General features: G+C 49.2%; 10 protein-coding genes across 10 annotated transcripts, besides 21 other annotated features; 3 read left to right on the top strand and 7 right to left on the bottom strand.

The window, feature by feature from the left end:
- Positions 1-382: 382 nt before the first annotated feature.
- EKO05_0006106 (uncharacterized protein) lies at positions 383-1,327 on the top strand (the record flags this gene model as incomplete). The annotated part of the gene is made up of 1 exon (XM_038945928.1): positions 383-1,327. The coding sequence occupies one exon, from the start codon at positions 383-385 to the stop codon at positions 1,325-1,327; it is 945 nt and encodes a 314-aa protein (XP_038799115.1).
- Positions 1,328-1,516: 189 nt separating this feature from the next.
- Positions 1,517-1,573: a dispersed repeat.
- Positions 1,574-1,666: 93 nt separating this feature from the next.
- Positions 1,667-1,744: a dispersed repeat.
- A 6-nt stretch (positions 1,745-1,750) lies between these two features.
- Positions 1,751-2,055: a mobile genetic element.
- Positions 1,753-2,091: a mobile genetic element.
- Positions 2,088-2,146: a dispersed repeat.
- A 1,612-nt stretch (positions 2,147-3,758) lies between these two features.
- On the top strand, positions 3,759-5,111 carry EKO05_0006105 (uncharacterized protein; the record flags this gene model as incomplete). Its single annotated transcript, XM_038945927.1, has 1 exon — positions 3,759-5,111. The coding sequence occupies one exon, from the start codon at positions 3,759-3,761 to the stop codon at positions 5,109-5,111; it is 1,353 nt and encodes a 450-aa protein (XP_038799114.1).
- Positions 5,112-5,121: 10 nt separating this feature from the next.
- Positions 5,122-6,063, bottom strand: EKO05_0006104 (uncharacterized protein; the record flags this gene model as incomplete). Its single annotated transcript, XM_038945926.1, has 1 exon — positions 5,122-6,063. One exon carries the CDS (start codon positions 6,061-6,063, stop codon positions 5,122-5,124), a length of 942 nt encoding a protein of 313 aa, XP_038799113.1.
- A 541-nt stretch (positions 6,064-6,604) lies between these two features.
- Positions 6,605-7,795, bottom strand: EKO05_0006103 (uncharacterized protein; the record flags this gene model as incomplete). The annotated part of the gene is made up of 1 exon (XM_059636731.1): positions 6,605-7,795. The coding sequence occupies one exon, from the start codon at positions 7,793-7,795 to the stop codon at positions 6,605-6,607; it is 1,191 nt and encodes a 396-aa protein (XP_059492714.1).
- A 599-nt stretch (positions 7,796-8,394) lies between these two features.
- Positions 8,395-10,356, bottom strand: EKO05_0006102 (uncharacterized protein; the record flags this gene model as incomplete). Its single annotated transcript, XM_038945925.1, has 1 exon — positions 8,395-10,356. The coding sequence occupies one exon, from the start codon at positions 10,354-10,356 to the stop codon at positions 8,395-8,397; it is 1,962 nt and encodes a 653-aa protein (XP_038799111.1).
- A 1,578-nt stretch (positions 10,357-11,934) lies between these two features.
- On the bottom strand, positions 11,935-13,086 carry EKO05_0006101 (uncharacterized protein; the record flags this gene model as incomplete). The annotated part of the gene is made up of 2 exons (XM_038939774.1): positions 11,935-12,887; positions 12,939-13,086. The coding sequence occupies 2 exons, from the start codon at positions 13,084-13,086 to the stop codon at positions 11,935-11,937; spliced, it is 1,101 nt and encodes a 366-aa protein (XP_038799110.1).
- Positions 13,087-14,290: 1,204 nt separating this feature from the next.
- Positions 14,291-14,761, top strand: EKO05_0006100 (uncharacterized protein; the record flags this gene model as incomplete). Its single annotated transcript, XM_038945924.1, has 1 exon — positions 14,291-14,761. One exon carries the CDS (start codon positions 14,291-14,293, stop codon positions 14,759-14,761), a length of 471 nt encoding a protein of 156 aa, XP_038799109.1.
- Positions 14,762-16,611: 1,850 nt separating this feature from the next.
- Positions 16,612-16,615: a direct repeat.
- Positions 16,616-16,777: a long terminal repeat.
- Positions 16,616-21,891: a mobile genetic element.
- Positions 16,618-18,449: a mobile genetic element.
- Positions 17,046-17,317: a mobile genetic element.
- Positions 17,109-17,350: a mobile genetic element.
- Positions 17,418-17,809: a mobile genetic element.
- Positions 17,427-17,896: a mobile genetic element.
- Positions 17,439-17,932: a mobile genetic element.
- EKO05_0006099 (uncharacterized protein) lies at positions 18,138-19,517 on the bottom strand (the record flags this gene model as incomplete). The annotated part of the gene is made up of 1 exon (XM_059636730.1): positions 18,138-19,517. One exon carries the CDS (start codon positions 19,515-19,517, stop codon positions 18,138-18,140), a length of 1,380 nt encoding a protein of 459 aa, XP_059492713.1.
- Positions 18,340-18,358: a tandem repeat.
- Positions 18,450-21,886: a dispersed repeat.
- Positions 19,062-19,552: a mobile genetic element.
- Positions 19,083-19,465: a mobile genetic element.
- Positions 19,149-19,504: a mobile genetic element.
- Positions 21,730-21,891: a long terminal repeat.
- Positions 21,892-21,895: a direct repeat.
- A 137-nt stretch (positions 21,896-22,032) lies between these two features.
- Positions 22,033-23,157, bottom strand: EKO05_0006098 (uncharacterized protein; the record flags this gene model as incomplete). The annotated part of the gene is made up of 1 exon (XM_038939931.2): positions 22,033-23,157. One exon carries the CDS (start codon positions 23,155-23,157, stop codon positions 22,033-22,035), a length of 1,125 nt encoding a protein of 374 aa, XP_038799108.2.
- Positions 23,158-23,651: 494 nt separating this feature from the next.
- EKO05_0006097 (uncharacterized protein) lies at positions 23,652-25,841 on the bottom strand (the record flags this gene model as incomplete). Its single annotated transcript, XM_038939755.2, has 1 exon — positions 23,652-25,841. One exon carries the CDS (start codon positions 25,839-25,841, stop codon positions 23,652-23,654), a length of 2,190 nt encoding a protein of 729 aa, XP_038799107.2.
- Between the last annotated feature and the right edge of the window lie 1,411 nt (positions 25,842-27,252).

The following is a 27,252-nucleotide window of genomic DNA, read 5'->3' as shown; positions in this document are numbered from 1 at the left end:
AACAGCTATAGCTTGATACTGCACAGCATGGTTAGCATACACAACAAGCACAGTTATTGCTAAGTTGGAATCGTATAGGCTTTGTTGGCCGAATTGTTATAAATCGCTTAGAAAGGTCATTAGACATCTGCTCAAGGCAAGACAAGGTCATTTCGCCGCCATAAGCAAGTAGAGAGAAGAGTTCATTTCAGGTCAAGCCCCAAACATCGGGCCGACTCTGTGGTTGGCTCTGCCTTGTTGTACGGAAGATGCGTACAAGTCAATATAACCACCAGCCGTACAACGCTTATTAAAGCAATCAGGAAGAGAACGGACTTGTGCATATATAGGTTTCGGCTTGTTCATGCTACCGTCACTTTGGCCTCCACGCTTACAGGAAACCATGCGTCTAAACCTCTTTTCTGCAGCCCTCCTCGGGCAATGTCTGGTCGCTGCACAAGACCTTGCTAATGTTACATGGCCCAACTCTTTTCCTAAACAAATCGCTGCTGTACGCCGTCGCGAAGGGCTTACCACCTCAGAATTTCAGTATCACCATATCTTTGTCCACGGTCGTAAGGCTTGGAACGCTCCAGATACCGTCGATCAGCCGCTTGCATATGTTCAAGACCACGTCTTCGATTCGGCTTATGGCATCAACACCACCAAAAACAGCATCAATCCCAGCTATTTTGGACACAGTGATATGACAGAGCTATACAGTCGATCTCAAGACGCATTCGCTACTCCGCCGCCAAACAACTATACCTCGACAATCATTGGCCCTGACGGCGCCGCCTTCAGCGACTTCTCTGCTTCCGTCAACATGTATGCCCATGAGGTGTTCTACCCCGTGAACAGCAGTTGTCAGCATCCTATCCAAGCTAGTGCTCCAAATGCATTCTATTGGATTTTCGCCAATGCATCCAATGCAAACACTTCTTCTTTTGAAAACGCTACATTTGCTGGCTCAATCATGGACAGTCTAGTCTCAGCCTTTCCTCCTGGAGCCATCTACAATGCCAGTATCCACACCTCGGTTGCCGGCATGGACTCACGTGGTTATTATGGTGGCTATAACAACCCGACGCTCAACGCCGTACTGAAGTTCTGGCTGTGTGACGACCACCAGGCTATCACTGCGTTTCGAAAGGCGCAGTCGGGCCTCATCTCACAGAATGAGAAGCTACAGATCAATCTCGACAATAGCTTTGTTATCTTCACTCGACCGATCTTGATCTATGACCGTACAACTAACACTCCTTTCGATACAGCAAGGGCCCAGAAAGCTCTTCTCACCAACGGCTTCAGCAGCAACGCAATTGTAGCTCCGCTCAACTTAACTTAGCTTCTCCATAGTTATTATCAACAGTGTAGTTGACCATTATACATGTATTTATTTATCTCCCGTTTGATTATACAATAAAGGTACTGGTTTTAGGCAATCGTGTATCATTTATGCATAGGGGCTTGTTGGCACTTACACTCTTTAGGCATGTTCAGTAGGGCTTTACTGCAGCTAACTTAGAACTTGATCAGTGAGCACTAATACCTTTTCAAGGTTGCCTGGCATAGTGGGGCAGAGCCGTGGCCTAAAACTAAAAAGTAAGGAAATCTAAAGGGATTATAGCTAGGGAGCTGTAAGTAGGTTATAGATATGTAAGAAATTAATGCTAAAGGATAGTGTCACGGGTATTCATACTGTTCGACCCCCAGTCAATCTATCTGATGGATTACTGTACCTTTTTGGTCAGCGTAGCCGAGGCCTCACAGATAGACTCTACTACCCTTTCTAATCTTCCCTGAAAAGGTCCTTATCTCCTCCTAGCTCTACAACCTACCCTAGGACTAGGTCATCTAGGTTAGCCCTAATAGCTAGACGTCAAATAAGCTTAGTCTTGCCTAGTTAAAGCACTTTAATACCTATATAAAGGCGTATAGTGTAGGTTTATATAGGCTGCTAATCATAGATAGCTTTAAGAGCTATAACTTATATAAATTCTATAAATACTATAAGAAAGAGAAGATTATTACTCTCTATATAGCTCCTTACTTATTACACCTACTACAGCTACTTAATTTGGGTTGTGTTTTGCCTTTAAAGCGGGTGTAACGACACAGGATGATAGAAGTCTCCAAAAGGCGTGGGTATCCGCTACGAGGTGTATGGGAGCACTGGGATAGTCAAACAGAGAATCGTCTCATACCCGACTCATATCCGACTCAGTGCCTTTACATCCCGTTTCCGTCCCGCATCCTGGTCAGCACCTCTGATTCTTTCCTGTACTTAAAGGTATAAAGGCACAAGGAGAAGCAGGCTTAGATAGTTAGTTTTTGAATATCCTTCGTACAAGACCTATAGGAATAGTCAGGACAGGAACCTTTGGAAGGACCGGTGCCTTACAGCGGGTATATAGGGATAAGATTAGTAGCTTAGCACAGTACAGCACTAAGCAGATTAAGAAAGAGGATTTCCTACTAGCCTTTAAAGCAGCTTTTAAGAGGATAATTACAAAAAAGAATATCTGCACAAGCCTTAGAGATACTAGATAGGCGTACCTACAGTTGATGACTGTCCTGATGGCTACCCTCGGCTGTCCGCATTGTAACCAGATCATGATGCTTTACAGAGGATTCACCACCATCCATAAACGTTTGCTACTTCACTTACAGGCCGATATTCAGCTATTCGAACAGGAGCTCGACGAATACGATTTGTTACACGCCGGCGAAAGATGACTCCATTCTTGGGACGTTGATGCAGACAGGTGCCGGCACGAGAAGGCGGAGGGTGATCGTACGCGCCTTGACATACTAGAAGATTTGCAGGTCAAGATTTCACAATATGGTAGGTAGGATTTTCCAGGGTGACGGTACCGTGTGACTCCTGACTCCACCAGACGAGCTCCTGATCAACACGAACGCTCTTAACGCGTTCTTGCGGCCAACAGACCGGGCGTACAGAAGTATCAGATCCTGGCTTTCTAATACCGCGCTGTTAGTCGCCGATGGACAGGACTCCGTCCGTCAGAGAGAGAGGACATTGTCTCCCTCAGATATGGTAGAGAAGGTTCCGCGTTCGAGGACGTCCTTGCAGCTGCATTGCACAGATTCAATTGCCGTTTTCTTCGGGCAAGTAACGCAGCGCTGTCGGGAAACCTGCTCTGACCTAACTCATGATCCAGTGGCTATTTCATTCTGAAGATCTGGACAGAATGCTATTCGCGATTTCGTATCAATCTAGCAGTCAACCTGGTCGTCGCAAGCATCATCCTTATTCTTTTTACTGCACCCATCATAATCTTCTACAAGCTTTCGACAATGGGGACGGCAAAAACCACCTACATAGCGATTGGTGTCTTAATGGCTTTCACTCTCGTGTTCGCCGGCACCATGTCTGTTTTCACTCACGCAAAGAGGCACAAGCTGTTCGCTGCCAGCGCCGCGTATTGTTCGGTTTTGATCGTATTCATTGGTTCAACGACGACAACATAGCAGAAGTAACGACGTAAGGAATTGAGGTTGAACGATAGGAGGGATTTGAGCAAGACCACGCTACTCTGGCGCATTCTCGGTTCACGACTCGTGGAGCGATTTCCGCAGCTCCGAAGTGGCGTACCGATCGACCGTCCATGTGCGCCGGATCCGCACCATGACGCGGGGCTAGCCAAGAAAACCAGAAACATATCAACATCTAGCCTCCTCAGCCAGAGAGCCTTGAAGGAATTGAAAATCAGATTGGAGCAATCGTCAACATATCTAAACGAAAAAAAAGGATAATGACAACCAAAGAGGAGCCGTCCTTGCTCATCATCGGCGCCGGCACTTTCGGCACCTCGCTCGCCGTGCATGCCTCGAAATCCTACGCCGATGCATCAAAGATCAAAATCATTGACCGCTGGTCGCCAGATGGCCCTGTACAAGACAAAACGGCGGCAGCAGTGGACATCAACCGGATCATCCGCACCGACTACACTTCACCGTTGTACTGCAACCTCGCCAATGAAGCTATTCATTTCTGGTTCTGGGGCATCGCTGTCCAAGGACACTTTCACAAGACAGGGTGGGTTGTGGTCGATGGATCGAGCGGCGAGCAGTTTGGCCAAGGTGTGAAGAAGACTTTTGAGGAGAGGGGGAGTCACGTGGTTGAGGGTATTGATGTGAACGGTCTGATTGAAGAGCACGATGTGTTGAAAGGGCTAGACAGTGAAGCGTTGGGGAAGGGGTACTTCAATCCGGAAGCTGGGTGGTGCGATGCAGCGAGTGCGACGAAGAGCTACCTGAGAATTGCGGAAAGCCGAGGTGTGGAGCGAGTCACGGGAGAGGTCGAGGAACTGTTGATGCGCGATGATGGACTGGGGGTAGCAGGTGTAAGATTGCAAGACGGAACTGTGCTGACAGCAGATAAAGTCGTCATCGCCGTCGGGGCCTGGACCAGTAGCTTACTTTCACCTCTCGAAGACAAGCTGCGGATCGAGGAGAAGGATCGGATTGAACGACAAGTCACAGCCGTTGGGAGGTTGTCCGCGTACTACGATCTCAGCGAAGAAGAGTCGAAACACATGATGGACACCAAGCTACCTATTGTCGTCATAGGCGGCGAAGTCGACATCATCCCACCGTACCACCATATTCCATCGCTCAAGGTCAACGACCTCAAGACTGAGTTTACCAACACCATCACAACATCTTCTGGGCGGCGGGTGACTGCACCCAGTAAGAAAAACCAGATGCAAGTCCCTGCGAAACTTATCCAAGAGAGCGAGAAGGTCATCAAGGGCAGCATGCCAGAATGGACCCAGGCACGCAGTCCAGATCGCTGGCGCATATGCTATGACGCCGTCACACCTACAGAGGACTGGGTCATGTCTCGCCATCCGGACGACCGTTTGAAGAATATGTACATAGCTGTCGGTGGCAGCTTTCACTCGTACAAGTTCTTGCCCAATTCTGGAAAGTACATGTTGAACGTTCTAAACGGGCAGAGCAACGGCGAAGAGAAGGACAGGGCATGGAAGTGGAAGAGCGAGGACGAGTTGAAGCAAAGAGCGGCTAAAGAGTTTGGGGATAGTCCACGGAAGGCTGAGAGAAGGGAGTTTAGAGACTTCGAGGAAGAGAAAGCAAGGTTGTAGATTTCTTCATCTATTGCAGCATCTCTCCCAGAATATCAGCAGGCGACTTCTTCGGCGCCGCAAGCTCGAGCACCTCCTTGCTTGTCGTTTCAGCTTTGCACAGTCCTTGCCATGCCGTTTCTGGGGCGTGTTCAATGGACATGATAACGTTTGGCGACTCTTGCGATGCCGCCACCATGTCTTTCAAGAATGACAAATCCTTGAACTTGACGTCTTTGACCTTGACACCAATGCGCTCTTCCACCATCGCAACAATCTGATTGCCTGTGATGTCCTCAGGACCGTTGAGGACATACTTGCGCTTGCTGTGGGTGGAGGTATCGTCCTGGAGCAAGAGCCGCGCAGCTACGACACCGACCTCGTGGGGGTCGATGACGCCGACCGGTGTGTTTGCATCTGCCATCATGCTGAGCGTATTTTGCTCTCCCCCATCGCGGAATTTCTTGATGAGCTCGGCGGCACCGCTTAGATAAAAGGTCGTGAAAACGTTGGGCTGCAGCGACGTCCACTGCAAGTTTTCGAAGGCTGGAGAATCGAGCATTGTTTCAATAGCCCAATGCGTACGTGGGTAGTATGCATCGCAGTCAGAACGCACGTTTGCCGCCGTTGTCGAGATCCGCACAACGTACTTGACGCCAGCGCGCAGGGCTGCAAGGTGGAATGTGGATTCTTCGGCAAATTGGTTGGGCTGGTTGTGCGAGGCGATGAAGGCACGAACTACCTCATGTTCACGCAACCACTGAGCGGTGATCTCTGACCATTTATGCTCGAGAACTTCGACATGGGGTAACTTGGAGAGTTCGTGTGCGGTGGAGCTGTTCGAGGAACGTGTCAGAGCGAGGATGCGGTGATCGGAAAACGTGTGGCTCGTTTGAAGGAGCTTGGAGAGGGTTTCGACAACACCACGCCCGGTGTTGCCAGTCGCACCAACGATGAGAAAGGAAGGGGACATTGTGAATTGGGTGTAGGAGTAGCTGGCTTGATAATCGTTGCTTCAAGGTAACATATCGTCTCGGGAGCAACAGTGTGATGTATGCACGTTCGAGGGGAGGGAAATGGTTGCAATTTATGCTGTGCAGTCAAGCGCTGCTACTCTATGAGAAGCTTCCGCATGTCGTTCGACTGTTGGCATGCAGCCACAGACTTTTAGAAAAGATGCTCAATTTAGCACGCGTGATGCAGAAGTCGTAAGGAAGGTGCAGCGGTCGCTATAAGCAAGTTGCATTAGCGCGGCCGGAGACGCGACTGGAACCAAGCGACAGACATGGCGCCGTCTCTTACGCTAAACCATAGCCTTCCAATCAATTTCTGATGACAACGAGCATCGTCATCGCCTCCAAAAGTGTAAAGAACTGGAATGTGTATAGTAAACCATCTTGGTGACTGGAGGTTGCCGCTAATCTACGGGATCGTCTTGATCGAGAGCAAAGTCTCCAGGGAATGACTCGGTACTTTCAGAGCTCCAACTCGGTTCATCTCGATGAAAAGCAATTCTAATACGTGGTGGCTGTCGTTCGCAATCTGAGCCCTGAAATAGCAACAGTTGGAGGTTGTGTTGCGAAAATTTTGCTAACGAAACTTACTGCTGATCGATGATTGATGATGTTCAGAGCGTCCACGTCGTACTTGTTCGAGAACTGTGAGCCGCCAGAAGACTGCAGCTCATCCGGCAATCCTTTCACCTCTCGGCGCATCCACCACTCCTGAAAGTCTGAACAGAAAGGGTCCTCATGGGGCCAGCGGTTATACATCAACATCACCCAATGATCGTCCAGATGTTCCAGCAAGCCAGTGTCCAACGGGCACTCAGCCTCGAAGACGTCGATCAGTGGTTGCAGACCTTGAGTGAGTACCCATAAGCGCCACATGTCTGCACGGAGCCATTTTTGTTGTTCGTCTGGGTAGTGGACGCGCAAGAGAGGTTTGGTGCCTTCGGTCAAACAGTGTAGCGCCGCGCGCAGATCGGTCTCATCGGTGTCATTGAGATTCACAATCTGGTTGCTGAGCGCTGCGATGATCTTCTTTGCAACGTTGCCTTTGAGATATGGACGCTTCAAGTTGTCCGTATGAACATTATAGATACTCGGCAGTGACAGTTGTACATTGACGACGTGGGTGGCGATGCGACCTGCGACATTGAGGCCGCGAGCAACAGAGCTTTGTAGCTCGCTACCTCGAGGATCGCTCGTTGGGATACCGAATCCTTCAACGATAGCTTCCGCAATGTCATGGTAGTATGAGAAGCTTTCGAAGACTGTGAGGCTTGTGAAAAGACCGACATGAAGCTGCTCGGAGAAATGCAGACAAAGGTGCTCTTCATTCTCAGCGGCAGTATCATAGATATGTGCATCTGCTTCTCGGAGGTCAAAGAAGGCCTTGATGGGGAGCGCGCCGAGAAATTCTAGCAAGCGGTGCTCGTCGTTATAAACCTCACGCCGCAGCCACTGCATGCGCCGGCGGTCGCTCTTGAACCACGGGACTCGGCATGCTACACTGAGTGCTAGCAGGCGACGATGCAGCATGGGCTTGACTTTGGCGTTCTTGTTGATTGCTTCAATGATACCATGAGCTTTTTGAATGGCCTTGGTACCGTGCGGTGAGAGGAAGATCTGGAGAAAAGGCAGGGGAATGTGCCCCGGGTACCGGTCGAGGAGGTAGGAGTCAGGTTCAACCGGTTTGCCCATGTTGTGTTGATGGGTCCAGAAGAGCGCTTGGACTACGTGAGAATATGGTTGAATTCTTGCCCAAAGGTATCTGTTGCACTGTTCAGCTTCATTGAACGCTCGTGTCTCGAGTCAACATAGTATCGATGGCGAGTAATTCAAGATCTGTCGAAACGGACAGTGGACCGAAGTTGAACGGGAGGCTGAGGTATTACCTTGGAGCGCAATTTTATTGTTGTTGTTTGTACTCTATCAGTGGGGCGTGCAGCCGAGTGCGCCAAGCCATGAAGGGCATGCTCACGTGCCAGTGCCAGTATGGCGACCCTGGCCGCTTCTGAACTCTACCGCACACCCATACCAATGATCACGACGCAAGTGTAAACATCACCAAACTGCTCAAGCAATCGTCATCGCAGAGTGCCCAAATTGAAGTCCAGCGATCTTCGTTCTGCAAAGGTTAACGGAGACTGGGTAGGTATTCCCTTGCATCGTGTCCCAAAAGGCTTCGAACATAATTTTACATACTATCTGATCATACCCACGGTGATCTAGAAAAATAAAAACAAATCCGGCCTAATGCAACAGTCAAAACCGCTTGTCTCCTGATCTGTAGCCCGCTTCTAAAAGAGGTCGCCGGGCTGATCATCGTCTGAGTAGTTCTCGTCAACCTGGGTGTCTCGAACTGCCTTCTCAACAAAGCTACCCCCCACGATGCCGTTCACGTTCGCGTACTGCGATACGACGGCATTTTCGCGAAGGACAGCAGCATCTTCGATTTGGATTTCCTGGAAACCGATATCCGTTCGAGTAGCGGTCTGAGTTTCAGTCGACTGCGCTTCGACTCGAGACTCCAACTGAGTCTCCATTATATCATCTTGTTGTTGGTTGATATCAGAGTTCTTCTCATTCTGGTCTATACCAACGGAAGCAGAGAAAGCGGTGTTAGACACTTCAGTCGACCCGACTTTGGACCACTCGTGCAGTCCAGTGGGTGTGTTCACAAAGGTATCCTGTTTCCCTTGTTCAGCAGCAGCGATTATAGACCCATAAGAAAGAGAATCAACAGCTTCACGAGATACTGCGCTTAACGGTGATGGAGGTCGAACATCTTCCACAGTGTAAGCGCCTGCTGCTTCGAGAAGACATTCGTCGTTCCCGGAGAGACGGGGCTGTTCAGACATTGGTACAGTTGACTTGACAGGCTCTTGAAGATCTCCATTAGACTGGGTAAGGGATTTTTTGCTGCTCGGCTTCTGGGCTGTCTGCTTCGGTGTGCGCTTCTTTGTCACATCAGCTGTGTCGCTCATCTTTAGAGAAGGAGGCGCCTTGAACGCCTTCTTCGGCCTTTTCCTTGTCTTATCCAGAGCTTTCTTCCCTTCTGCATAATGCTTCTCAAGCTCAATGTCTTTCTTTGTGGCGTCGGTTGGTGCTTCGCCTTTGTCGTACGTGGACTTGTACATGAGGTACTCGTGACGAATGCTCTCCGTGAAACGGCCTTTGGGATACTGTTCTTTCTCAGCTTCGGTGATAGGATGGACCTGATCGTTGAATTGCTCAGCGATATCCCATATCGATGCCTTCTTGTCCTCAGCGAAGAGCTTTGCAAGTGCAGTACGTTCGGCGGCAGTGAACGATGGTTCTTTGTTGGACTTAGCCTTGATAGCTTCCTGCAGCGCTTTGTTCAGATCATTAATCGCGCCGACATCGTTCCAATCAGTCGGCATCCCGTGGTTGTAGTAATATATTACCGGCTGTCGCTTGGGGGCTTGGTTTTTCCGACTGATGGGTCGCATATCCATCAGCGGGAGCCACATGTGTATGGCCTGATCGTAGCCATTGATATAACGACTGCCGCGCTTGACCCGAACAGCACCTTTGCGGTCCTCCCATAAAGCTGGATGCACGGCCGCATTTGTGTCCTTAGCAGGAGGCTGAATCTCGGAAGGTCGGTACCCACCTGGACGAGGTACAATGCCCCAATGGGGCTGGACAGTAGCAGGGATGTCTACAGCTTCCGGCTTCCAAGGCGTAAAACCATCGCCAGCTTTTCGCTTCGTCTTGGTTTTCTCTGTCTTGGTGCCCTCAACACCGTCCTTAGATTCGACTCCAGGGGGCGCGCTCTTCGAGGACTCAGTGCTGTCCTTCTTTGCGAATGAGTCGTGTACGGCCCTGATATTCTTTAGAGAACGTGCGAGTGAATATCGTTTTGCAGACACAAACGCCCCGGTCAGTCTGCTGCGTAAGTCTTTTTCCTGACCGGCAGTGACGAGGGATAGCGCTAGCAATGCTTCAAGCAGTGCGAACGGCCATTGTAGTATGTTACCCCCACCATTGGCAGGGTAGGCGTGCTCAGGCAAGTATTCAGCAATTGTTCCTCGAAGCCAATGTTTGGAGATCTGTGAGATAATCAATGAGCGCTCATCAAGACTGTGCTCTTCAGCTTCAACGACATCCGATGGCTGCGACAGTTCCGATACAGCGTTTGGGACAAGGCTCTCTAGCCCAGCAGGACGACCCAGCTTTGGCTTTTTGCTTTCTTGCGGCTCCTCGAGCGAGTCTGATGATGCTGGACGCTTTGGCATTCTATAAATCGAATGGCCTTCTGCTTGCCTTGGTTGGTTTTGGAGGGAAGCTGGAAAGTTGTGGATGGGATCTGCTCGTGCTCAGGGAGCTGTGATCGACAAGGATGATATATAAATATGCTCGATGGCCTTACGAAGGGTGAAAATGCGATTTATGATGAAAGTATTCCGCATGATATGATGCGCTTTGTTGACTGTCTCCAAAGGTTTCAATTCAAGTCGTGATCAGTCCCATTGTGTCGGCGCTTTGAAGGCTTTGAGAGGCCTGTACATCCAATTTCTTTGAGCCTTTGGGGCTGAGCAACGAAAAAAAAAATATCGACGGAAATTGCTACAGCCTTGAACAGATCTGAAGACTTTGTGAGGTAGTCGGTCTTTGACGGAGCCGTTATCTTGTAAAGGATTACTGCGGTTTTGACATGGGAAGCAATTCCGATGACTCTTTAGTGTAGACATGGTCAACAGTGAGCACATATAGACGACGCTTTGTGGGCGCTATGATGACCTTCGAATCAATTTCGTGATCTTCCGGGCTATAGCAGGGCAGCCCCTGCTGGAAAGTGTCTCAATATCATTTCAGCATGAGAGCGTTTGTTATAACCACCAAAATGCATTGACGAGACCACGATGCTTCCAATTGTGAAGTAAGAGGGAAAAGACTTTGACCGAAGCCAACGATCGTATATAGAAATTTGAGTTCATGCTGTTTGAAACAGCCCGTGGACTTTTGTTCCAAATTTTGACGTTGCTTGCTTGTTTGAAACATCTGTCAAAGCCTGTCTTGCTTGTTATCTGGCATGATCAAGCGTGTGAAAAATGGATTTACGCCCCCGGTCTGACTTGCATCCAGCTTGTAGCCCAGCATTTGGGCGTGTCTTGATCATGTTACACAAACAAAAGACCTTGCCATGAGTCGAAAACATGGTCCGATCAGCAGTGTGTAGAGTACGTGTCTTACATGCCGCGAGTGTTTCAGAGTCTGATTTTCCCTCGTCCTTGTTCGACACCCTGCAGTTTCCAAGACGCGATCCACTGAGCATCTCTACAGGCGCGAATGGTAGTACCGCAGCTGGTTGGATTACGTCCAGCCCTTGCGGTACATCTTAGACGATCGCAAGAAATTGCAGAGACAATCTAAGATCTCCAGGGGCTGCTCGTTTTATGGAGCTGACATGGACATCATCTCATGCTGTCTACCAGACACCCTGGAAGGTACCAGATTCGAACGTCACCAAACAGCTTGATGTCAATATATTTGGTAGAATTTCATACTGAGATTTAAAGATGGTTCGGAAAAAAGCTTCGGTGTTAGAAGAAGCATCCAAGCAACGGAAGACACGGCCCAACGAAGTTTACGTCCTCGAGAATAGAAATTGACAGACCAAGCACGTACTACGAGGTTTCGATATGCGTCTCACAGCTGTCACGTGGACGGTCGACTACGGTCAACCTGCCGACGAAGAGCTTGACATGAGGTAAGAAGGAGCGCTAAACGCTTCCATCGAGAATGAACCCCGATTGATCGAAGAGGAGGGTGTACGATATGTGATTATATCTCAGATTGAATCATGTCGATGCCTACGCCTTGACACGGATGACGACCTTCCCAAAATGCCCGCCGCTGAACAAGTACCTCAGCGCCTGATCGGCCTCCTCGAACTTCCACACCTTGTCAACAACAGGCCTAATCTGTTTCTCCTCGTAAAACTTCAGCATTCGCTCGAACTCGTCTCGTGGGCCGTTGATGATGCCCTTTAGTGTGACATTCCTCTTCAAGCACAGCAAGTTCGTATTCGTCCTGTCGCCCTCCTCATCCTGCTTGCCTGACAGATACCCGATGCAAGCGATCAAGCCGCCAAAGCGCACACACTCGAAAGACTTGCGCAGGGTCTGGGCACCGCCAACTTCGATGATGACGTCTGCACCACGATCGTTCGTGAGCTTGAGAACTGCGTCATCCCAGGCTGGTGTGTTGCGATAGTTGATGCCCTCTTTGGCGCCGAGCTTCTTCGCGCGCTCCAGCTTCTCGTCAGAGGACGATGTGATGATGACGTCTGCGCCTGCCGCACTGGCAATCTGTGCAGCGGAGATGGAGACACCGCCTGTGCCTTGGCACACAACTGTCTCGCCGGCGCCAATGACTGAACCGGCGGGACGCATGCAGTTCAGACTCATCCAGGCTGTGACGGCTGCGATGGGCAGGCACGCTGCCTCGTCGAAAGAAAGGTAATCGGGCACCTTCAGTACTCCGTATGTAGGAAAAACGCGGTATTGTGTCAGGACGCCGGGAAGGGGGTTGCCGAGGCCGTTGCCCATGTCGCGTGCTTGCACCTGGCCGGTAATGTGGGTCTGCGCGAAGGTCGAGACGACGCGGTCGCCTTCCTTGAGGCCAAATGCGGGGTTCTTGTAGGGATCGGAAGAGTTGTTGGATGAAGGTCCGACTGCGACCACGATACCACACATGTCACTGCCGGGAACGACTGCTGGAGGCTGCTCAACCTGCTTGTGATGGTTGTAAAGTCCCATACAGACTGTACGGAGTCAGGAATCTATGGTGTCATTCTGCAGCGATGAAGACATACCCTCGGTATCCCTGAAGTTCAGCGAGACCGAGTGGATCTCGACAAGAACCTCGTCCTCGCCTGGTGTTGGGATGTCGGCCTCTTCCATGTATAGCTTGTCCAGACCATCCTGACCGGATTTCCATTGCTTGATCTTCTGGGGTGCCATTTTGCAGTCTTGTCGTGACGTTGAGAGAACTCGCTCAGTTCCTCAGTTTTCCAATAATCGAGTAAGTTGAGGTGGACCGGAACGAGCTCGAGGAGGAGGTTGTTAGAGTGAGCGAATTCGTGCTCCTCAGTTGACTCTTAGCGACGGGCTTTTTCTTGCTAGCAAACAATCCAGAAACCTCGCTCAACCAGTCTCGGCGATCCTGCGAAAACGGAGGCGTCGGCATGCTTAAGTATTTCCAGCTCTTTCGTGACAGACGTTAGATCCCTGTAATTGCGTGCGGGTACAAGTCGCCGAACCAAGAAAGTCAGCCTCAAAGTAGTTTTGACAGCGGATGCAGAACCCTATGAGGCTTCGCGAGTGGGGAAGCCAATGACATATATACCCTATCATGACGATACGGGTGCTCAGAACTGGTGTTGGCAAGCATCGGGTCTATACGTCACTGGCCGGTATAGCCCGACGTGGCCGAGGTCGAGATAACCTTTCGGGTGCCTTCATCCGTAAGCAACCGCTTCTTCAGTCGAGAACACGACATCATAACCCTTATACGGCTCAGCTGCGCGGCCGGCATCTAATGTTATGGGATGAAGGCAATTTACGGTAGTCGTTAAGAGTCGAGGTGAAAAGAGACGGGTGACGGGCTACGAGACCGACACGATAAGAAGACGTGTTGCGTGATGACGGCTACTTTTTGCGAAGAAATTCGCTGTCGCAAAGACGTCTGAAACCTTGCCCGCAACTAGTACAACGTTGGTTTGCAGTGATGAGAGGCATGACACATTCAACCATGAATTGAAAGCCAAGGCAAACAAATATCTCAGGTCGTGGCTATCCATTCTGATTCGAGGAATTTGGTGGGGAAAACGTACCGTGTTGGCTATGCTGTTCTTCACAGGATTTGCGGAGTTGTTGATGCCCCTGTTGATTGTGTCGGACGCCTTAGCGTTTGGCTAAGTCGACGCACGATTGCAACAGCTGCAAGACCATCTTGGTGCTCTGCTAATTATCCTGGCATAGGGCTGTCAGTCGACATGAACGCTAGAGAAGAGAGCACCACTTAGCAACGGCAAAGACGATGCGCCAAGAGACTAGACCTCGAGAACGACGAGGGCGGCACACTCCGCTCATGACTTAGTCAGAACATCAATGCTGTAAACGGTGACATGAGTATGATTACTGTAATGTCGTATGATTGTCACATATGCTGACGGTGACCAAACCCTCCAGGATCACTACATCGGCCCCTACTAACAATGCCCGTCTCGAGTTTGAGAACTACGAAAGATCAGTACGCAGTCAGCTTAGCGGTACAGAATACTCACCAGGGCCACAGGCTTTAGGCTTTCTTCACCACCTCGAGATCCGTCGCAGTGACCAGATGACTCCATACACGCAGGTTCTCGGCGAAGTCCTGGAGGTACCTCATATCGCCATCCGTACCTATCTCTTTCTCGATCCAGATTTCCTCAGCGGCGAGAGCGGTCTCTCTTGTCCCTTGATTCTGAGCCCAGCCAGTGGCCAGAGGAAGCAGGTCCACCTCGAACAGCCACAAAACTATGTTCAGCTCTACCTCTTGGAGCTCCATGGCTTCCTCGTCACAGGGCTTCCAGTCTTTATCTTGGAGAAGCGAGGCGACTGTGCGGAAAAAGCAAGCCTGGCGATATTGGGGTAGCTAATGCAAGCAAATGATGATGTTATCTGTGATGTATTTGACGTTCTTCTGCTCGACGAAGCCGTCCTTATTGATCCATGGCAGCCATTCGTCCGAACAAGTGGCCAAGAGGTCGAATCCAATCAGGAATTCCTCGTAGGAATCGTGATACTCTGCTGGATCGTCGAAGCTACGAGAAGCAACGCTTGCAGCGCACTGGCGGACCAAGGCTGGGCGGACCAGTTACTATGAGCTGGTCAGTACACGCGCATTGTGCGTTATCTAGTGGGGCCGTGCTTGCCCTTCACCTTCACAATGCGAAGTCAGGAGGGACTGCGGGAACTCCTTTCTAATCGGTGGAGTAGCTCGAAACACCTGTTCTGTGGCGTTCAAGAGGGGTGTTCTGCGTTGTCGCAGCATCATAAACCGCCGCAGTGTTTGCTGCTGCGGTAGTTACACATCACACGTCCAAGGAGTCATAATTACAATCTCAAGTGGTGATATCATTCAGCTTTCAGTAAGATCCCATCTCAGCGAAAATACGGTATTAGAGCAAAGTACATATATAGTACCGAGTATACTTTATGTTTGGGCTGTTTCAGAATCATCCTGGTGATTTTGTAAGGCAATAAGAGAGCGCGAGCACAGCAGGCCTGCAGTGTTGTGCAGTGAAGACGAAAGGTCACATGCTGACTTACTTCACCTCGATATTATCAAAGTCGTGCCCAAATACATGAAGAATTTATTTTTGCAGAGCGGATGTGACAAGCAATGAACCGAAGAAGAGGACAAAGAGGTGTCGAGAAAAAAGCGTTCATAGAATTGCAGTAGTAAACAGAACACCCCCACTACAGTGCGATTTTGAAGCACAATACGTTTGTGGAGTGGGGTGATGAGGCTACTCATTCTGCGGCGGTGCATTCGAACCTCCGTCCCATGCCTCGAAGCAAAAACCATGCTCTATAAATGCAGACAATGCGCTATTATACTTGCTTGCCCAACTGCTGTCATTTGGATTCGCGTCATCTTCAGCTTCGAACAGCTGCCATCCACCAAGACACTTCTTCGTACCCATTTCGAAGCTCTTGAAGATAAGCGTCATCTCCCATCTAGCGTCATCTGTCCTGCTCCAAATGTGAGTCTTGTCTTCAACCAAGTCTCTGATCCAGTAGACTTCTGGTATGGGATCCGGTATTCTGCATGTGTTTGGATTTGGTGAAATATAGAACTTGGTAGCCTCAGTCATTGTACGTGATGCGGTGGCTGGTCAAGATTGGCGCTAGTACAGCACTACTATGCGAGTAGAGGTCGTAGTAGATATAATTCAAATTCCCCTTGATATGTCGGTTTGCTGTTGGCCGGACTTGCTGAGACGTCACAGAACGTTTTATTTTGCAAACCGTGGCAGCTTTCAAGGACAACAAAGTCCGAACAGGTACGAAACCAGATAGGGCGAATATCAATGTGGAAAGAAAGGACCAAACAATTCAGTGTTTGCATTAAAGCTGCTGTAACATCTTAGTCGACACTATTCGAAACACTTTCTTTACACTAGACAACGTTGCCTTACTCCCATTGACAAAAAGGCTCCACCTCATATTATCTCAAAGTTTTTTGGGATTGAATGATTGCTCTGAGGTATAAATATCGATTGCTACCGGTGATGGGATGTCTGCCAACTATTTGTTATACAGCCGCGACCATGCATCTTCACGCATGCGAAAAAAGCTATCTTTGTACTAAGGTTCTTATGTTGGAATCTATGATTGTTTTCGAGCTTGTCAACTTTGGCTCCCGAGTCTTCGTCGCTGAGTCTTGCAATATGAGGGTCTTTTCAGGCTGACGAGGTGGTGCGATGTGATGTCTATATGAAAATCTGTGGCGGCGTAACTAGCCGCTGTAGGGAACAATGGAAAGACTGTGCTGTATTGTTGTCTAGCTAGGAGAGTGCAATATATACCTGTCCCAAGACCAACTAAGCTAGGGCCGTCTGCCGTGGGTAGACGGTCCGATTGACACCCAATTGATACCGCAACACTCCCCCCCAGCTGCCGTGAACAACAAGGCTGAATCTATCTACCTAGTACCACCTGGTGAGGCCTGCTAGATCTGGTATCCCAGCCTCCTGAGTGCTGTCTATAAGGTGATGCTTAACGTCTTCTAATCTAAGCTGTTGGACGAATCTCTCGTGTTTCTGTCGTACTAGAGTCTTAGTAAGGCCGTCTGCTGGCATGTCTGCTGTAGGGCACCAGGCAACGTCTATACGACTGTGCTGTACCTCCTGCCTAAGCCACATCTAATGCGTGTCAACGTGGCGTAGCTTCGTGTGTAGCCTGTCCTCCTGCTTCGTAACTATGCCTACTGTCTGCTGATTATCACAGTAGATGACTGGCTTCACGTCAGGATTAAACCTAAGGTGTTTGAACACTCTGTTCCACCATTCCATCTCCCCCCCAGCCACGGAGAGAGCCATAAGCTCTGCCTCTGTAGTAGACTTGGCAACTAAGCGTTGACGTGTCGCCTTCCAGTCTATACACATACTATACAGTTTAAACAGGTATCTATATAAGCTCTGTCTGGATTCCTCATCGTTAGCGAACGCTGCATCAGATGCTCTATAGAACGTTGACAGATTATTGATTTAGCTGATGTATGTAGTACTGCTCCTTGCTCTGTTGCATGCTCTAATAGCTAAGTACTTTGTACCTATCAGATATCTCCAGACGTGCTTAGCAGCTGCTACGTGCTTCTGCCCAGGGTTCTGTAGATGACGTGCTAGGACTAAGTGTGCTTGCGACACGTTAGGTCTTGTAAAGGTTGATATGTAGGCCAGCAAGCCAACTAGCTGCTGGTATATCTGTGTGCGGCTGGCGTTCGGCTCCTCTGTGCTTAACGGCAGGTAGCTCTCAGTTAACGGTACCACTGGGTATCTCCCTGACGTCTGTGCTAAGTTGAACTTGGCTGACACTTTGTTAATAAAAGAGTCCTGTACCAGCCATATAGATGCTGCTTCCCAGTCTCTAAGTACCCGTACACCTAGGAACCACTTTAGGGCACCTAGTCTTCGCACGTTGTACGTTGCCTGCAGCTGCTTCTTAAATTGGCTGTGATGGCTGAGATGCTGTAGGTGTACCAGAACAACAATATCATCCACGTAGAAGAACACAATTAAATGCTCGCTTGTAAATAGACACAGCACGTCCTTGATTAGTCTCAGCCCTAGGTTCACCAGCGTTCTGCTCAGGTGCTTAAACTAAAGCTGTGGTGCGTCCTTAAGGCCATATAGGGCTCTCTTAAGTTCGAGTAGCTCGCCCATCTGTCTTACGAACGGTTCTGGTGTACGAACGTAGACTAGCTGCTCTAGTAGTGCATTCAGGAACGCGTTTAGCACGTCATACTAATACGCCTGAAGGCCAAATGCGGCAGCTATAGCCATTAGAGATCTGAATACACGTGCTGCCAGTGTGGCTGCGTACGTGTCTCCCCACTCGTTCTGGAGGTCTCCTCTAACAACAAGTCTTGCCTTGTACTTGTAGAGGTACCTATCTTTGTTAAACTTGTATGTGAATACCCACTTCAGAGGGAGTATCTGTGCCTCAGCGGCTGCTGCTGCTGCTGTCACTGACGTGGTTGCAAAGCATCCCTTCTCTTGACAGCTAGCAAACTCAGCATAAGCTGCCTCTCTGAACTCCTGTCCGTGCAGGTGCTTCTCTAGGTCTCTCCACTGTTGTGGGGGTGCTGGGAGCCTGTCTCTGTGCAGCCTTGTGCGTGGCGCTTCGCCCATAAGTTTCTGAGATTCTGATGGATTGACAGCCAGTGCAAATGCTGTGTAGTACGATCCCAGCGGGCGTCTCTGTCTCCTTGACGTCAGCACGTTTGCCTCGTCAATCTGGCTGCTGATCTCTTCTCTCCTTGGAGCGTTATTCGATCGTCGATCCGGAGCCTCTGCCTCAGGCATAAGAGTCTGCCAGCCTCGTGGCATGCTGCCACTCTCCTGACTACTCTTAACTATCTCTCTGTTGCCATCCAGCAGATAACTCGGCTCGGGTGTGTCCTCAGGCGTCGGTAGCCATTCTGTACTCTCTTTCACTTCCTTCTGTGACTCTCGATGACCAGCCATCTTATTTATTAGCTGACTCTCTGCTTCGTCAACGCTCTCTGCCTCATGGGCATCCTCTGTCTCGTTGACGTTTTCTTGACTGGGAATGATTTCACTGACGTGTGACTCCCCTATAAGTTGCTCTGGTTCCTCTAGATTTTCCAGGATGTTAAGAACAGTAGCAATCTTACGTAGTCTCTGTCTCTCTGGGTAAACCTCCTCCATGCTGTGCTCTGACGGCAGGAAGACCACGTCCCGTGTCCTCAATACTCTCTGCAGCGTCGGCATCCACACGCGATAGATATTTGTGGAGTCATAGCCTACTAGCTGTCCTATCAACGCACGTGATTGTAGCTTCTCCCTGCGCTTCAGCTTCGTGTTTAACGCGTATGCTTGGGATCTAATAGTAGTTAGGTAAGCAACTGTTGGCTTACGTCCGTGGACAACCTCATATAGAGTTCTCCAGGACAGTGCTTCTGTAGGCGTGCGATTGAGGAGATATACAGCTGTCATGCAGCACTTGTTAGTTAACTCCATAGGCAGGTCTCCGCCGATCCGGATAGCCCGTCCCCTCGTGACAATTGTGCTGCCGGCTCTCTCTGTGAGTCCGTTCTGTTCCTCAGTGTACTCGGCTCTTGGTTCTACAACAATACCAAGGTCTCTGAATATCTGTAGCATCTCACTATAGCCACAGTCACTGTCTAGTCTTATAACTGACACATCAGCATTGTACTAACGTCTAATCTTCGCCAGTAGTCTCTCTGCAGCACGCCTCAGCGTTACTGAGCTCTTATCTGGTAGGCAGCACGCCTCGTGCCAAGACGTGTACTGGTCAACGGCATAGAACATCCACAGGTCTCTGTTGTAACAGCGCTCCGTTCTCTTACGTAATTGAACAAGGTCAATGCCAAGTCTATAGAATGGACGGATGGCTGGCTCCCTAGGTGGTTGTTAGCTGACTATCCTGTGTAGCTTCGCCTGTATACACGTCTCACACGTGTCCCATTAGGGTGCCTTAGGGTGCTGTTCAACCTGTATCCCGTCGACGTGGTTGCTCAATTGAGCTACTGCCTTCTGACTTACGTGGCTAAGGAGCTTATAGGCATCCTTCTGGGTAACTGTTAGTAGCTTCTGTTCGTCTTGTAACGGCCTGGGTACTGGATATCGTGTCGCATACACTAACAATAGAGCTGGCTACAGTGCCTGCTCTTTCTTATTGTTAATTAACCAGTGTCTATCCTGGTACTGCAATAGACATATAACGTTTGACGCTTTCTCCTGGTATAGGCAGTTACGTCCTGAGTCAAAGTGTACTCCTAGAGGCCTGCTGCGTGACAATCCAACCACGCTTGTGAAGAATCCAGGGATGTAGGCCACGTACGTTAACTTCATCTGGCTTCTTCCTGTTGGCGTCTTGACGTTGAGTACTACCTTACCCTACTCCTCTATCTGTGCTAGCACTCCGCCAGCGTACACGTAGTCTGTGGGTCCTCCCTTCATAGTTGTAGTCTAATTGGATCCTCTAGTGTTTGTCACGTGACAGTTTGAACCTGGATCCAGTATCTACCTAGTGAGTAGCGGCGGCTGACTCTGATTAGCTATAGCTGTAGTCTGTAGCATAGCATTACAGTGGGTCGTGCTCCTGACTGGCTGGCCATTATCCATGCTGATTACAGACTGCTTCTTACTCTCTGTTTCTTGCTTGCTGTTCTTCCTAAGGCGAGCTTCTACGTGTCTAAGTGCCTTAGCCATAGTAGTCTTAGCCTGGCGTAGCTCGTTAAACTTCTTCTCTACTGCTGCATCTGGCGTCCAATTAGACTGCTGTAGGCTGTGGTTGACGTATTGACAGTCCTTGAATCTGTAGCTATTCCCACACAGGCATGCCGTACGTCGTGTTAATCTACCTAAGGCTGTTAGGTTGTCTGTGCTAGGTGTGCTAGCCGTGCTGGGTGCAACACCTAACGTTGCAAACGTGCCAAGAGATGATGCAATTGGACGTGTGCGTTGATAGTAAGACCGAAATTTGGCCACAAGATCTGCGGTTGACGTGTACTGCTCTCCTCTCTGGTCCTTCCTGATTAGCTCATGCAGCTGTGTAGCTGCCCAGCTATCGTTAAGGCCCCTGATCGACAGTATGAAGTCCTCTTGAGATCGGTTACCATCCACTTCGGGCATCTTGGCCTCCGTCAGGAGTCTGGTGATTGTCACCTACTCGTCAAACCAGGTATCCAGATTTGCTCTCCTTGGTCTCGTACACACAGCTCTGTAGCGGCTGCGTAGCTGGTGATTCCGCTCACCTACTGATGGGCAGAGGTGCTTCTTGAGCGTTGTCAATCGACTGTACGGGTCTGAGCAGCTGACAATAAGATCCAGGTGCTTGACGTCGATTGTCCGGGCAATCTCAGAGTTGAAGCTTCTTAAGGCCTTCTCTCTCTGTAACCATCTTGCCTCCTTACGCTTAAACCTCCTTGCCCACGTGTTGTAGACTGATATCTCTTCAGCAGACAGATCCTCAATGTCAATATCGTCCTGCTCTTCTTTAGATACCTGAGTTTTCTTAAACCTCCACACAGGCTTCTCCTGTGGCTTCTCATCTTGTAGCTTCCTCAGCTTGTCTACTGACAGACTTGGGTTGACGTACGGCCACAGGTTGTCTCTGTCTGCTGTGTCCTTTCTCACGAACAACCACTTCTCCCAGTTATCAGGCTTGCTGAGTATGACTGACGTCTTCGTCACTAGCGGGTCCTGCTCATATGCACTTATTGTGCTATCTCTTAGGACGTGCTCTATTTGACAGGTTGACAATTAATCCAGTTGTGTTAACAGCCAGTTGTACAGGCTGTATATAAACGGGTAAACGCAGCAATTAACTAAAGGCTTCCAGGCTTATAACTGTGGCGGCGTAACTAGCCGCTGTAGGGAATAATAGAAAGACTGCGCTGTATTGTTGTCTAGCTAGGAGAGTGCAATATATACCTGTCCCGAGACCAACTAAGCTAGGGCTGTCTGCCGTGGGTAGACGGTCCGATTGACACCCAATTGATACCGCAACAAAATCAACCTATGATATGACGTCTCATTTTAAATCGATTTGTATCAGAGGCCCGTAATACTGGTTTTCGAAATGGAGTACACTTTCTCTGCCAGTTCTTTTTGAGATTCCTCTACTCTCCAAACCCAATAGATCACTACCTTACCGCCACTTCATCTTCCTGATTGATTCAGCAGCATCCTCATCTTCCTCGAACAACCGCCTCCTCAATGCATCCCCAGCCTTCACTGCTTCTACATGCTCGTCAAATTCTTTTCGCTGATCTGCATTCATCAGCGGTAATTCCACGTCCGTCTTATCCTGAACAAGCGCCTTGAGGTCGCCATCGTACCCGTCCGGCCGCAAGATTGCCATATTCAACAGCGCATTTCCAACATCAGCGTATATGTTCCGATACTCCATTCGAACTTGCAAGCTCTTTTCTAACGGACGGTAAGAGATCTCGATGTAGTCATCTGATGTATTTCGAGCTGAGTAGTCGTTGTACCATTCTTCTCGATCCTCATTTCGATCTCTGTTCTTGCGTGTATTTTTGTAGTCTCCCGTCTTGTGATCCGCACGATCTGACATGTTTAGAGGTCTGCGACGGAGGATGTTCGCGCGGCCGTCTGCGATCCAAGTTGGCTCAGAGGATGCGATTTGCTGAGTTACGACATTCTTAATAAATTCGACCAGCTCAGAAGTGCCTTTGTCATGAGGAAGATTGGACTGGTCTGCGTCTGCGTCCGTGAACTCCCCTTGAATCTTGATATACGTCTCTAAGATCGAGGGCGTTACAATTGGATGGAAAGCTTTTTTGACACCAGCCGCAGTATTTTCTAGAGACTTCTCGGTAACCTGCTCAAACAGGCGACGGTGGTTTCGGTATATCTCTTCCCTGAACTCGGCAAATGTTCGCTTAGCATAGAGCAACTGGGAGATTTCGTCTTTTGTAGGCTCGGATACATAGCCTTGAAAGTAGGCGTTGAAGTAAGCGCAGGATATGGTGACCTCGGGTGCGCTGCATGGGGCTTTGTCAAGTGCGGAAAGAAGGAGCTGATAGTGACACTTGATCCAGTGCCTTTCTTCATCCTTCCACTCTTCCGGTGTACTTCCTTTTGGATCAAAGGCTTTCGCTTTATCTGGTTGTGTGCTTTGGTCAATTGGGCTCTTAGCTTTTGCACCAGTCTTTACTTGTTTCACGTAACGAGTTGCCTTATCTGTGGACTCTGCGGTCGGATATCTGCGCTTGCGAGTCACCCTTTCACTTTTTGTGGGGCCTGCCATGTTATTGTAAGTTATGTTGATCAAATCCGGAGGAGGTAGTTTTGTCTGGTCAAAACAGGCGTAGAAATTCTTTTCGTCAATACTTGATGTTTCTCAATTCGGGACCAGAGAAATACTAGAATACCTGATCTTTAAAGAGTGAAGTGCTAAAGCCCTGGTCCATTGTAAAAGATATTCCACAATGCTTTGTGGTCAATCCTCTCACATTCACAACCAAATTGTTGCACAATGCTATTGAGATATATATCAGACACTCAGCCACGTACCAGAAAATTGGAATTGACAGACAAGCCGGTTGTATGACAGCGTTGTCATGAATTTCTGTCTTGATGTTGTTCCAAGAAATTACGAGTTTGTGGCATGCACAAAGCGAAAATATCACAACAAATAATCTTAACCAATTATCCGATTAACGACAGAATCATCATACAAGAACGAAAAACAAAAGTAACAAATTATCCACCTTAAGGAGATCTCTATCCATAACGACACCCCTATTTACGCTTCTTCTTCGGGGGTCGACTCCCAACCTCAGGCTCATCATCGTCGTCCCCTTCACCGGCACTCTCCTCGCCATTCTCATTTTCGCTTGCAAATTCCCCCTCAGTCTTCGCCTTGGCTTCCCGCTTCGCCTTACCCCCAGCGGTACGTTTCTTCGCCTTGAATTTTGTAGCCTCTACTCCAAAATCCTTGACAGTAAAATGATCTTCCGGTTTCAGCTCCGCACTCGAAATCTTGTCTGTACGATGTTTCAGATCGCCCGCCTTCTTGACCTTCTTTTGGAGACCTTCTGAGCGGGCAAACTTAGTACGCACGCTTTCCGGTCCGCGCTTGGGTTGGTTCATCTGTTTTATTCGGTACTTATCGAGCGCTTTTTGGGCTTTGTGGATGATGTCGTCCCACTGATCAAAGAGTTGAATGAGACCGTGCTGACGAACAAGGTCGTTAAGGAAGCGTACGGCTTCTCTGATTTCTTCGTCTATCCAGCGCGGCTGAATGATTGGACGTCCTACCTCGTGGTCGTTACGGTTGATGTACTGGAGAATGCTTTTGTTGTAAGCGCGTACGAGGTTTTCTGGAAGATTTCCGTTGATGAGTTCAGGAAATTGCCCGAAGGGATCGCTAGCACCCACGTATGCTCCATCGTCTTTGTTGAATTTGCGCAAGATCAGAACAGGACGCCATTTCAGATCTTTCTTGCGAAAGAAACCATCTTTACCCATTTTCCACTTGACGCCCTTGTATTCTGCCTTTCGTCTGACAGGAATTGGTGCATTTTTTGGGTACACCTCAGTGAACCTGTCTCCCTTGTCGTTGTACAACTTCTTGGCACCTGGGTTGAGGGCTGGTACACGGTCGCTTTGCGTGAATTCAAAGCCACACCGGTACCTTTTGGTACATTTGACCAAACGATACTTGCCCTTGGCATCGTCTGTAAACTTTTCGCCCTCGATACCGAATGTGCGTTTCTTGATCTTCGTGACACCTCCATTGTCGTCGTCATCTTCACTGCTATCTATGTCATCGTCACCACCAGATCCAGGTGGCGGATCCCCTCCTGGTGGACCATCTCCGCCATCTGGCGGATCACCTGAGTCGGATCCCCCTGATTTCAATTCATCAATGGGCCGCAATGGGCGGTACGGGAGGCCTGAACCCTCTCTATAGGTCCTTGCAAACACATCACCATCATCCTCCGAATCTTCATCCTCTGGTTTGTCAGGCGAATCAGGCGTCCCGTCAGAATCCCCAGGCACATCCGGCAGCAACACATGGTCGTCTTCATACTCTTCCTCTTCGGCATCCGACAGAGCATCGTCTTTGTGTTTCACAAGCGCAAACTTAGGATGCGCTTGTCTTCGTGCAGTATATGCTCCGTCACTGCTATGAACTTGAGCCACAGGACCAGCAGGAGTGAAGTGTGGTTTACAATACACATAGTGCGGACCCGGAAGTGGAATGCGCTGCTCATGCTCGTCGAGTTTGTAATATCTGTCGAAGATCATGTGTGTGACTTTTCCTCGCAGCCATTTTCCATCAGCACCAACCCGTCTCCGATTATTGATCTTGTCGTAAAGTAATCCCTGCTCAAAGACTGTACGAGGTATGATGAGTGTCTCATAGCGTGGTAGGTGACACTCACGCCGCTCTCCGAGAACGATCTCCTTATTTGTAATCGCTGGTCCCCAAGTCGAGCTCTCCCATGAGGTGTGAATGCGGCGATCTTTGTATTGCCATGGACTGGTACGTTCGGTGATTGCATGATAAGGCTGGTGACCTTCCGGTAGTTTTTCAACAACCGCATACTTCTTTGCATCCACCATGTCTCTCTGAGCTCTCCCTTTCGCTTTCCTCGTTCGCTCAACCTCCGCACGTTTCCTCATGATCGCATCAGGATCTAGACGCAGCGCACTGGTTGGGTAGCGTGTTTTCAGGTGACTCAATCGTCCGTTTCTCGCAGTATGTCTGATGTTGTCGGGATACAAATGCAACTGATCCGGTCCGATGCCACCTTTGGGCAGTTTGTTAAGATCTCCAATGCCCCACTTGTTGTACAGCCGTATCATGTTGTCCTGCCAGAGATAGAGATCAGCGCGTGAAGGCTTCTTTCGTTTTGTCTTCTCCGGACCGAGTTCGGACTCAGTAGACGATTCCTTCTCGCCTCTATCGTTGTTTGTGCGCATTCTATTCCATGCATTTTGGAAATACAAGAAGTCTACAGGTATCGATTAGCAATTGTGCATATCAAGGCTCGGTGTATCATACCTTCCCACAAGCCCTGAGCCTGCCTATAGTGCCGATCATCCTTATTTGATGTTTTAGCTATGTAGGATCCGGAGGAAATAGACCCCATTCCTTTCAGCATCTCTTTTTTGCGTCCAGAGTCGCGAATTTCTCCATCCTGGATATCGGCTTCGGGTTCCCACTTCGCCCACTCAGCTTCGAGTTTGCTCTCGTACCGTTCCTTCTCAGTTTTGGTTGCCTCATCCAAAGCTTGTCCTTCGCACCGACAGAGAAAATCCAAGATTAGAATTCGCTCGCGCTGCATCCAGTCTTCCATCTCTTCCTCAGACTGAGGCTCCACGCCTTTCCAATTGGTGGGTTTCGTAGGATCCCTAGGTTCACCATCGTCAGTGGATGGTCCAGGAATGCGTTTTACTTTTTTTCCAGTCGATGCTGTTTTGCGCGTCATTGGGATAGTATGTTTGAGTGCTGGGTGTCGCGTCGGTGGGTTTTTTGCTCTCTAAACTGTCTCGAGGACAGGCGCTCAGTATAAAGTTTGAAGTCATCGATCCTTTGACGCCATCCTTCATGAACGTGCTACATCTCTGCTTTGTTCCGTTCCACGTAAGAACTATAAAAAGAACAATGACAAAAATAACCACTAACCTGACAACATTATCAGATGGCAAGAACAGGCACCAACCGACAGATTCTTTATTCACAAGAAAGAAACCTTACTGCCCACCTCAATTGACCCACCATCCCCCGACGCTCTCCTTCTTTCCTTTCATTTCCATCTCACACCTCATTATCGCTGCCACCGCAAAATTTATATATAAAAAACATTGCAACTCAATCATCTTCCTTTTACCCACGAGTGCTTATGTGTTAGCCCCCAGAAGTCTTACAACGCGCTACCTGCCACCACTGGAACTGACTGCAATGACAATCCTGATGCTCGTCCATCAGCGGGAATTCAATACACAAAGATTAATTTATAAGCCTGAGTAAGCTCCACTAACTCTTCATTATCAACCTATCAATTACCACCAGCATTACCAATAGCTTGAAGCGCAAGGAGGCAAATACAGACGATACGATGCCTAGTTCCTATCAACACAGGTACGAGGCTGTGTAAAGCGTTACTAAAAAAAGAGCCCGTGGTAAAATTTCCAAGGACCGCTATGCCTACCACGCTCCACCACCACCTCCACGCAACCAAACAAGCGCCCCAGCACGCCCACGCAGCGAGCCATCAACTCTCAGACCACAAGCTCTTGGACCCCCCGGCCCTGCCATTATTGACTTATCTGCGCTGAAAAACGCCAGTGTGTTCCTCGAACACGCAACAGCACGGCGAATCCTCCACCG

The sequence above is a fragment of the Ascochyta rabiei genome, chromosome 9 (assembly GCF_004011695.2).
Source record: "Ascochyta rabiei chromosome 9, complete sequence".
Classification (NCBI taxonomy): domain Eukaryota; kingdom Fungi; phylum Ascomycota; class Dothideomycetes; order Pleosporales; family Didymellaceae; genus Ascochyta; species Ascochyta rabiei.
This window is presented reverse-complemented; position numbering and strand designations above follow the sequence as displayed.